Source organism: Triticum dicoccoides, chromosome 5A (genome assembly GCF_002162155.2).
Source record: "Triticum dicoccoides isolate Atlit2015 ecotype Zavitan chromosome 5A, WEW_v2.0, whole genome shotgun sequence".
In the NCBI taxonomy this organism is placed as follows: domain Eukaryota; kingdom Viridiplantae; phylum Streptophyta; class Magnoliopsida; order Poales; family Poaceae; genus Triticum; species Triticum dicoccoides.
The window spans coordinates 223,769,871-223,781,968 of NC_041388.1; the positions used below are offsets into that span (position 1 = coordinate 223,769,871).

General features: G+C 44.1%; 1 protein-coding gene across 1 annotated transcript in view; it reads left to right on the forward strand.

Annotated features, from left to right (window-relative positions):
* LOC119300758 (protein PGR-like) overlaps positions 1 to 9,547 on the forward strand; it is a 28,613-nt gene extending 19,066 nt beyond the window's left edge. The window contains exons 3-4 of the mRNA XM_037577650.1: positions 639 to 887; positions 8,987 to 9,547. Of these exons, the coding sequence (XP_037433547.1) occupies positions 639 to 887; positions 8,987 to 9,118 (381 nt within the window). The 3' untranslated portion in view covers positions 9,119 to 9,547. The remainder of the gene's footprint in view (positions 1 to 638; positions 888 to 8,986) is intronic.
* Positions 9,548 to 12,098: the final 2,551 nt, after the last annotated feature.

Consider the following 12,098-nt stretch of genomic DNA (forward strand, 5'->3'; position numbering starts at 1 on the left):
AATTTTTTTTGGGTTTCATCTCCATAAGAGTGGCTGAGTTTTTACGTTGGCTCGCCAAGCCTATCACAACCCTCCTCCTTTACCGGGCTTGGGACCGGCTATGTTGAGACAACATAGGCGGAGTTACTGCCTGCATTATCACTGGGAAGAAAAACGTCCCTTCGCATGGAAGTGGCAGTTCACTCGCAACAATCAAGGTGTGCCTACACCTAAAGGCAGCAGCTGCGCAAGATTTTCTGTATGACATGCCTTTGGTGTCGCAGAGTCAAACAACGATACCAATGTACCTAATCAATCGACGTTGTTTACTTACGAGTTAAGAGTGGAAGCTCCACAAGTGCAGTAGTATGTCAACAATATGAAATACAACTTGTAGATGGAATACCCGCATGGGCTGTATTCATTAAGACGATGGCCTCCCCGCATACAAACAAACAAGCACAAGTTGTTTGCGAATATCTAGAAGGTTCATATTGTGGGTCAACCAATCATCTTTTGCATCATCTCATACATGCAGATCCCAAAGTATTTACTGTTTCATCTTTGTCTCATTTGAATATTTCCTATAAAAGTTGATAGTTTTTGTGTGCTTTACTGCTTTTATGTGTGAGCTGATAATTCCTTGTATCATGTATAAGCCTGTCAGGAAAGGTACAAATGGTGGAGTGACCTTACAAGGACTTCTTGCTGCCACAGCAGGTGGTCTAACCATTGGTCTGACTTTTGTTGCTGTTGGACTGATGACAGCTGAATGTTCTTTTGATATGTTGTTTCAACAGCTCCTAGTAATACCTATCTCTGCTGCTGCTGGTTTGCTTGGGAGTCTAATTGATTCATTGCTGGGTGCCACACTTCAGTTCAGCGGATACTGCAGTGTTCGGAACAAGGTAAATATTTCCATGACATCTTAGGTTGGAATCTGTCAGAGGCGGGGATCTCATACCTTAGCTCATTAGAGATAATTATTTAGTTAGGAAGTGATCGGTACAGTTAGAAAGATCAAGATATGGTTTGTTAGGAAAGTTTGATTCTATTTTTAGGCATCAAGTCGAGGCTTCGCTATAAAAGGGACACCATGTACTACATAAGAATTATGAAACAGATGAGAATAAACTAGTAAAGATCTAATCCCTGTGATGTAGGGTGAAACTCTAGATGGCCGATCTTTCACGAAAGGAGCGGATCCCGCGAAGAACACGAGGGGAAACACGAGAGAATCACTCAAACCAACAAGAACGATCACACATATGCTAGATCCGAGTACACATAGAGGTCACACGATCCAAAGTCAACACGGGACGATACAAAGGGTAACCGGTTCTTCTCCGTGAGGAGGTCTTGATGGGGGGTCTTCTCCCTGAGGAGGTCTTGAATCCAACGCGGATCTTCTCCGAAGAGGGGCCGCGGTCTCTCTCAAGGAGTAGATCCGTATGGATGAGCAAAGCTCTATCTCTAAATGAGCTAAACCAATGCTAACCCTAACTAGGAGGAGGAGGGGGTCTATATATAGTGTTAGCCCACGAAGGGGTAAGTGAGAGGGGGGATACATGGGCCCTTGGCCCGTCCACTGTGCACAGACAGGCGCCGGATGTCCGGGCTGGGGGGCGGATGTCCGGGGCTTCGCGATGGGCCGGATGTTCGGCTGGCGGGGTCGGTTCCCGATGCATTCGGTGATGGAGGGGCCAGGTTTCCGGGCGAAGGGGCCGGATGTCCGGGGCTTCGGGAGGAGCCGGATGTCCGGGGCAAGGTGCCGGATGTCCGGGCTGCGCTGGTCCTTTTCGGTGTTCTCTGGATAGCCGATGCCGGATTTTCGGGGCAAGGGCCGGATGTCCGGGCTGGGGCCGGATGTTCGGCCGCTGTAGCAGCTGGCTCTTCTTCCTTCTCCTTCCTTCGCTTCCGCGCACGCTTGGCCTTGGTCCTTGGGCTCTCCATGGTCTCCTCGGGTGTATCTGAGTATGCACATGGTCCGCGCCTGAAGTAGCATCCATGTCTTACCTGCGGAAAGGGAAGATTCGGAAAGGAGCGAGTTCACCTTAGGTCCAAAGGCGTATGCTTGAGTGTACATGGGGATGATCATAGGATGCTTTGCAACACTCGGAAAAACAAATGAGGTTAGTGCAAATACAACACTTATCATTCGAATGGTGAGATACCCAACAAGTGTTTTCATCATGCTTATCATAAGAAAGGACAATATGTGGCATGGTATGAAAGCATAAGATGCGACTACAGCCAAAGACAATAGGCTCAAGTAAACAAGCATGCATCACAAGTATATGTCCAAGTCTCCAATATCAATGAGCATAGATGCAACAATTGGAGGCAAGCGACAATGAACAAGATGTATCATGTGAGAGGCACGAACATATATGTCATCAACCCAAGAAAGAGAGTAATAGTGGAACATGGGTGATGTGACAAAGTAAGTAATCATAGTGATCAAGTCAAGCAAGCTAGTAGTGCGAAGATGCAACATACTAGAAGGAATCATGGCAAGCATGTAATGGGTGCAAATAGTGTGCATGAATAATTCACATGACATAGCACAAGCATGAAAGCAAGATATGAGCAAAATATCATCAATGTATTGGTGAGAGGCCATATGTAAATAGCAATGGGACATCATGACTCTCCCAACACAACAAGCATCAATAGCATGAGGCACATGATAGACATGGCAATAGCAATAAGGATCTTCACCAAGCATGCAAATACACATAGAAGTAGTATAATGGTTAATCATGGGTAAATGCATGCAAGGGTCACAATTGCATGGCAAAATCATATAAAGAGGCATAGCATGCAAAGTGAACACGAGAAAATGGGCATAACGTGACAAATGGTAAATAGCCCATAGCCGTGTAAGAGCCAAGTAAAAGGAATGCGCGAAGTCGTTGCGCGAAGAGGACGGTGGTAAGAATAGTCCACGGGATCCCAAAGCATCGTTGCTCTCAAGAGCTCGTTTCGTCAACTCTTGGGATTGAGAGGTTGACGCGTATACATGAGTATCTACACAAGACAAAGACAAAGACAAAGGAAAATTTGTGTGTGCGTGGTAGATGTACACATCATCCATCATGATGCGCACGTGCTTGTGTTGGCTAGCACAAAATATCCGCTCAAATAAATGAGATGCGTGATATAGAAACATGTTATCCATCATGAGAGGTTTGTTGTTATGTATAGCATAATGGAGACTCAAATTGTGTAATACATCATGAGAAATATGTAAAGCATTGTTATTTATGGAATGCCTATGGTGCAAGCAATTATGGAAGCATTCAAAGGATAGGATGTATCAAAATCTCTTAATATATATGAGGAAATTATAAAGGTCTCCTCATGAGCATTTGTATAAACATCACATGAAGAATATTGACAACATCCAAAAGAAAGCATATTTGGAACAATGTAATCATGGCATGGCATAGTAGATGAATTGCGCAAATCATGTAAAGGAAGCATGGCAATATCATCACATGAAAAACAAAAGCCAATGACCATCATCTCGTCATCTATGCCATGGGTGCAAATGAGATTTATTTTAATGGGGCATGCATAGCTACTATGTTGAGATTCAAATGATGCAATATGGGAGATCTCACTCATAGCATATGACAAGTTTAAAGAGTTGTCGAACATGACGTGACCAAAAGAATTTTCACATGATATCCTATGGAGCATAGCATCACAACTAGGCAATTCAACATGCTCATCATCATATTCATCAAAAATTGGTAAGTCATGACATGAAGAAGTTGCACTAGTATGAAGCATGGGAATAGGTGTGTCAACATCATGCAAGCAATCATTCGTAAAATAGTCCACTGGTGGGACAAGAGAAGCACCATCACCTATGTTACCTTTGAAGCATTGCTCATGTGTTGTAAGTGAGGTGTCGAAGACCAAGTCGTGGTCATCTTCATCTTGATGGAACCATGTGGGGGGTGCATCATCGTCCACCATGGCCATCGTCGTCTCCCTTGGGGGTATGTACTCGTCGAGGATAGGCATGTCGTCATGTAGGAGACCTAGCACCACAACAACAACAAAACAACAACAAAGCCTTTAGTCCCAAACAAGTTGGGGTAGGCTAGAGGTGAAACCCATAAGATCTCGCAACCAACTCATGACTCTGGCACATGGATAGCAAGCTTCCACGCACCCCTGTCCATAGCTAGCTCTTTGGTGATACTCCAATCCTTCAGGTCTCTCTTAACGGACTCCTCCCATGTCAAATTCGGTCTACCCCGCCTCTCTTGATATTCTCCGCATGCTTTAGCCGTCCACTATGCACCGGAGCTTCTGGAGGCCTGCGCTGAATATGCCCAAACCATCTCAGACGATGTTGGACAAGCTTCTCTTCAATTGGTGCTACCCCAACTCTATCTCGTATATTATCATTCCGGACTCGATCCTTCCTCGTGTGGCCACACATCCATCTCAACATACGCATCTCCGCCACACCTAACTGTTGAACATGTCGCCTTTTAGTCAGCCAACACTCAGCGCCATACAACATTGCGGGTCGAACCGCCGTCCTGTAGAACTTGCCTTTTAGCTTTTGTGGCACTCTCTTGTCACAGAGAATGCCAGAAGCTTGGCGCCACTTCATCCATCCGGCTTTGATTCGATGGTTCACATCTTCATCAATACCCCCATCCTCCTGCAGCATTGACCCCAAATACCGAAAGGTGTCCTTCTGAGGTACCACCTGGCCATCAAGGCTAACCTCCTCCTCACACCTAGTAGTACTGAAACCGCACATCATGTACTCGGTTTTAGTTCTACTAAGCCTAAACCCTTTCGATTCCAAGGTTTGTCTCCATAACTCTAATTTCCTATTTACCCCCGTCCGACTATCGTCAACTAGCACCACATCATCCGCAAAGAGCATACACCATGGGATATCTCCTTGTATATCCCTTGTGACCTCATCCATCACCAATGCAAAAAGATAAGGGCTCAAAGCTGACCCCTGATGCAGTCCTATCTTAATCGGGTAGGAGACCTAGCACCAAAGAAGAAAATACACTTCGAGTAGAGGGTAAGTCGTTAGAAATCATAGTGGCCTCACGTGCCGTGTCAACTACCTCACTCACTAAGTGTTGTGGTTCACTCACTCCCGGTATGATGCTATCATTCATATGGTTGGTGGAGTCACTTAAATGGCTCTCAACCTCACATAAGATGTGTGGCATGCTCTTAAGTGTGGGGCTAGTGGTGGTCACACTCATCCTCTCATAGGAAATGCACTCAATGTCATATATGGTGGAGTCGCTCATCTCACTCATGTGGTGGAGTCACTCATCTCACTCATGTGGTGGTGGCGCTCCTCACATGGGAATTGGGGCATCTCATCATATGTGGGTATCGGAGAGATATAGGTGCAAATGTCTCCATGCTCAATCATGTCGTAGTCGTAGCCGTGGATGAAGGCCAAAGATGGCACATCATCACTCTCCTCTAAGACCAAAGATAAGGTTTCATGTGCGGTCTCGTAGCTTGACTCAGAGTATGAGTCCAATATGGGCGTCGTCTTCATGTTGTTGAAGAGGTTCATGCTCGTCGCCGTGGTCGAAGGGGATGGCCCTTGCTCGACCGTCTTGTCGCCGTCTTGTTGTTAGAGGCCCATATGATGTGGCACTTCGTAGCTCGTCTCCATGACCGAAGGAAAATTCCCGTGCTCGGCCATCTTCCTTGAGGGGCTTCCGAAGATAGAAGTGTCGCCCTCGCTCGTTGGTGGTTGCCTCGTTTGTGAAGATGTCGATGTAGGCGAACTCATGGGAAGTAGGCAAAGATGCCGTACGTCCGAAGGCGAAGATGCCTTGAGAACACTTGGCGAAGATGCCGAAGTGGTTGGTGCAGCCGTAGCTCCGTCTTGGTGGTGCTCATCTCGCGGCCTTCTCTTATGCTCATGAAGGTTGACCTTGGCGTGAAGTAGGGCTTGTTGGGACTTGTGCATTTGCGCTTGGCGAGCATCTTCATGATGATGGTGTCGTTGTCGTGCTTGAGCTCGATGGCGTTCGTCGTCGTCGTGCTTGAGCTTGATGGCGTTCGTCGTCGTCGTGCACATGATGCTTGGAGGTGACTTGCCCTTCATGACGATGTGGATCACGAACGTGATGGTGGTCGCCATGGAGATGTGAACGTGGACGACTTGCGCTTGCATCATTTTTGCGCTCCGAAGACTTGTGACTTGAACGTCGCCGCCTTGAGGATGACGAAGGGGAAGAACGGTTGATCAACAAGGTCCGAATCTCCTCCATCCTTGCATCTTGCTCCTCCTTTTATGTGGAAAACTTGTTGTCGATGTAGTCCCTTTTCCTTACTTCGGAGTGACGAATGTCGATGGAGAGGTTCTCGATGCATTCTCGCAATCTTGATTGTGTGCCTTGCATTTGTCGTTGTAGATCGAAGATTGATGCTTTGGTGATGTAGTTGTTCACGCCGTCGTTGTTGTGGAAGACCAGAGATGAAATGCCTTGCCTATCCATCACAATACTCGAGCAAATATGAGTGGAGAAAGGAGAAGAACTATACCAAATGTACCTTAACCGATGTTGAAGATGGATCAATGATCACTCAATGATGTAACAAGGAAATAGCACAGTTGGTACCAATTGTTGTCGATTTCTCACACCTACACAAATAAGGCTTATGGTGGAGCTCAGTGAGGATAATGGCACAAAAATTTAATGCAAAATGTTAGCAAGAGTCAATAATGTTGAAAGATATTCATAAATTCACAAGTGAAACAAGTAGACCAATAGCAATGAATGGCACACGGAAACGCACACACGGATAGATAAATGGGGTCGTGCAACCAAGGATGAGCATAAAATGTGGAATCCACGGAAAACGCTCGTGTTGCACAACTCAAAAGAGACGCTAGCACGATTGCTCAATAGGCGGATACGACACTTGTGCATAACCTATAGGAGACAAAAATGCAACGACTAATATCCCAAGTATGCTATATATGTATGATGTTTCAATGGTATGATCCAAGATGATCGGATATGACAATCTTATATGCAATGTGGTATGATGCTATGGCACTTGCTTACAAGCTTCTTTGCTCTTTCTCTTTTGCTTAAAAGCTTTATTCTTTTTTTTATGTGTATGGCCACTTTTGCACAATGCACAAACCAAGATAGCAATTGGGTATATGCGGGAACAAACTTGAGGCACAAGAGATGATATGATGATACCAATATAATATGGTATGTATGTAATGGAAGGTGTAGATCATTGATCACTAATGTGCACAAGTAACGTTGCCGGCAATACTCAAATGGCTAGTCTTGATAGGCAAGTAACGCAAAATGGGCCAGGGGTTAACAATGCAATGGCAAGGAAATATACAATGGAGGGATACCATGATACCAAGATGATATGGAGGTTACCGTCCGTGGCGATGATGAGTGACGGTGATCTTGATAGAGATACCAAGATGATGGAGACTCATCCCTAAGTAGCCGAAACACCTTAGGAAACGGAAAAACCGCGAACTCAAAATCTCAAATGTCAAATGTCAAAATGGTGGTAGCGGAAAGCGGTGGTGGTTGCGGAAGCTCAATGGGATTGCGGAAATGCAATGATGGGTTTTGAGACGCAATGCGGAAGTGGAGGGTAAGGTGGTGGACTATACACGGTGTTGTTGTTGGAAGCACGGTCCCTAAGTAGCCGAAACACCTTAGGAGACACAACTCACAACACAAACAAAATTGGGTTAAGTTGGGGTGGTGGAAGTCGCGGCGGACAGATCTGTCGGTCGGGCACTGTCCTCCCGGGAGTGGTGGAGTGCAACGTGGACTGCCATTGCCTCCTCCAACCCGCAGGGGATGACACCCCAGTCGACGGATCCGGACTGGTCGGAGTCCGGTCCGCTGCCTGCCATGCCAGAGAAGGCCGGAAACCGCGGAGGTGAGCTCGGGTGGCGGAGGGGAGTGGAGTGAAGTGGCTAGGGTTTGATCCGACGAGCGGATGGGGCGAATATATGTGGGGTCGGGTGGGTCGGCATGGTCCGGGTCTGACGTGACGGGCGTGCTCGGGTGCCCCCATATCCGCTTCATATTTGGGCTGGATATGAAGGGTGCCGGTCAGGCCGGGTGTTTGAAGCCCGTTTAAGGCGTCCGTGTGGGTCGAAAAATCGTGATCGGTCAGTGACCGGGCGGGCCGCCCGAGCGTTTGAGGAGGGTTTGGGGCGCCCGGATGTAGATGCTCCCAATATGAGACAAACAACGTGATTCCCTTGGGCTCTGCACATTCGCGAGAATAATTTTTCATCTCCATTGCTGCTTAGAACAGAAATATGAACGAGATTATGTGATGTGTCCACATACTTATGTGTCACATGGCATCCAGTGAATTTTCTTGACCCAAATTACAAATGTCAGGGGGGTATTTGGCTATTCGCCCCTTTTGAGACTGCAGGGACCAAACCGGGCCTTTCTGTCAAACTTGAGGGACCAATCTAGTACTTAAGCCAGTACTCCATTCTTTCCGAATCATTGAAGTTTTAGGTTTGTCCTAAGTCAAATTTGTTTAAATTTGGCCAAGTCTATAGAAAAATATGCTGAGATATACAACATCAAATATATATAATATGAAACATATTTCATAAATTATCTAATGAAACTAATATGATGTTCTATATTTTTCTATGGACTTGAACAAAAGTAAACATGTTTGACTTAGGACAGAGCTAGAACTTTTAATTAATGTGAAACGGAGGGAGTATACAAGGTTTGTAGGATGTGCCTGTAAATTCTCTTATCCACATTAGCTATTCTGATGTGATGACTTTATATATGAATTACACACATGTAATAATAGCGTTATTCTATTCTGGAAGCTTTGCTTTGCTGCTTCGGCGAGCATGAATAAGTGTGTAAGTGTGATTCACATGATCTTGAACCAGATATCATCCAGGATTTTCAGTTTCACCATATTGAACAGTTTGTTTGTCCTGTACATGTAGGTGGTCAGTAAACGGGGACCTACTGTCACCAAGATTTCTGGAATGACTATCCTGGATAATGATGCTGTTAATGCAGTGTCTGTGCTGCTAACATCGGTGATTACAGCTTATGCCTGCATTTTCTTCTTCTAGAAGCAAAGGTTTGGTTGCCTTTTTCGCCTGTCCCCAATGCGCAGTGATGTGTAATGTGAATATTCCAAGGACAGAATGACTGATGTTTACTTCAAGCAAGATGAACAATGAAGTATTGGAAATCTTTGGCTATTTGCTGGGCACAATTGACGAGCCTGATGACGTTTGCTCCAGGCAGCTAGTTTGGTAATAGTGCAAGTTGGGAAATTTCAAATTGTTTTAAGCAAGAAAAAGCTGTGCTGTAATGCGGAATTGACAATTATGGTTTTTTTGAAACCTATCTGTGCCGAAGAAAGTATCTAGTTCGCCGTTTTAGACCACAATCCAACAATTATCCCCTTGCCAAATTATAGTTAAGTTTTGTCTGAAGTCAAATTTTGTGAACTCTGACCAATTTTATATTATAGAGAAATATATGAGCATTTACAATACGAAATCTATACCATATGAAAATATAGTTCACGGTAAGTCTTAACGGTGTTGATTTGGTATTATAAATGTTGACACTTATTGTTAACTTTGTCAAAGCTTGACTTATGACAAAACTTACAGGGAAACGCTTCTAATCTATAGTCTGATCGAACCCCAGCTGCAGACCAGACCAACGCCGTCGATGCAATTGAAATCTGACGGCTAACATTGTGCTTCTTATTGAAAAAAAAAATCAACCGGCAGGGAACTAATCAGCCGCAACCCCCGTGCGTAACACTCCCCTAATCTCTCCCTAAAAAAACTCCACTAATCTCTCCTGATTGCAAACGCAGCTGCACCGGCCTGAGCTCTTCCACCTCGCACGCACCGCCCAGATCTCCTCCTCCCCGCCATGCGAGCAGCTGCCTCCTGCTCTCCTCGCCGCCGAGCAGCACGGCCACTCCACCGGCTAGCTGTGCCCCTGCTTCTCCAAACCACATCGCCTTATCCACCGATGCGACCCCCGGGGCGACAACGCTGGTGGACATCAGTAATCAAGTTTGTATGTTCAGTGGCTGCCTAGTATTGTTCTGATTTGTGTTAGGTCATTTGTCATCAAACTTTTTGTAGGTCATGCTTTGTAGACAATTTGATAACCCATAGCTATGTAGGTAGACAATCGTGTCTATTCCTTAGTGTCAATATTCAGTGCTTCAAATGATGGTGAGAGATGCTAAGAAAATATTGTTTCATTGCTTCCTATACAAAGAGCTTCCAAATATAAGCATCCACAGTTGGCCGCAAATTTTTTGGTTTCATTTTTAAAATTTCATGCTTCCACCCAACACTAATAATGCACCATTTGCATAAATTTCCAGCTTCATACCTCTAAAAAAATGGAAGCATGACCATGCCAAATTTATGCATCGAGGGTTGTTTGTTAGAACTGATGTTAAAAGGCTTGTTTGTTAGAACTGTTGTTAAAAGGCTTGTTTATTAGAACCTTTGTTCAAAGCTATGACACTTATTTTGGATCAAAGAGAGTTCTACATATGCTTCTTCGGCCTGCAAAGTTTGCTGCCATAATTCAACCAGTTCTTAGGTGAATTTTGTATGTAGGTGACACAACAAGCATCCTCATGTTGGCGGCAATCTTTAATTAATTTCCATGTGCAATTCTTTATGCTTCAAAGTAAGATGAGTTATATTGGCATAGCACCTCTTCATGCTTCATACTGATCGGGCTTCCAAATATATACTTCGCCAGGTTTCTATTTTTTTGTGTTCTATTGTTCTTCTTTTGAACACCATTTTGATCAAAATACAAACAGTGTATGATGTGACAGACCAATTTGTTGCTTCATGTAAGCCATGTTTTATACTTTTGTGCCACATTTGTTTCCAATGGTATTGAATTTTTCTCTTCGTCTCAATCGTATATGCTTCCATTGCCTATCACATATGTTTTGATCATTGAAACAGCTGGTCCATCTAAGCTATGGTTCCTACTTTAACATTTCACATATGTTTGTATAGCAATGCTTTTCTTTCATCCCAGTTTTCTGTGCTTCCAGTACCTATCATATATATTCTGATAGATTAATTTGTTGCTTCGTGTAATCCATGCTTATTTCATTTCTTGTGTTTCCAATATGTATTATTTATGTTTTGATACTCTTAATTTCTCATTGTGCTTCTATTTTATAGATGTTTTGCGCCAAACGACGACAACCATGCATCCTTAGTTTCTCAGATGCCTTGCACTGACGTCTCCCCACAATGTCGTTGTGGTGTGTCGACATGTTGTGGTTAATAGCTGGCGACAACATCCCCGTTGCTTGCTGCCATCATGCCAATTTTCCTTCGGCAATATTTCGCCTAAGTGTTCCCTATTATGCTAGTGCAACCCAAGACATTACCCTTGCTTCCCAGCAGACTTCGGTGTTGACCATGTAAATTTTTTTGTTATAATGTAAATAATTTTTGTTGTTGTAACTATATTAAGCTTTTGTTGCATGGGAGCAAATTCCTTTCTCTTCCATAGCAAACTTTCATGGGTTGGAAGCAATGTACAATCAAATTCATGTTTCAGCGGAAATAAATGTATATGTTATCATTAGAAGCAAAATCGCGTTGCAATGGAAACACATTTTCCAGTCGACAGAAACATGTTATTACTTAGCTGGTTGGACGTAAAATAAACATTTATAATGGACCCAAATCTCTGTTAGATGGTGTTCAAAATAATCTGTTAGATATAACACAAACTTCAACTAGATCAAATAAATTGGGTTGAGGTTGTAGCAAATTATCGAGTCGCTGGAAGCAAAAAATTGAGTCGCTGGAAGCTAAATAACCGAGTCACTGGAAGCAATTAGTAGGAAGCAAACTTAATTGTACAGAGTCTTGTTAGGAAACACACAACCAAGGAGGATACACGTTCCACTAAAAAAGGGGGTATTTTTTTTTTGAACAACAAAAGGCGCACTAGGCGCCAAACTTTCTTATTTCAGCTCAGAAACACCATACAGTATGAATTACAAAGCCCTGAAATTGAAAAGTAGAGAGA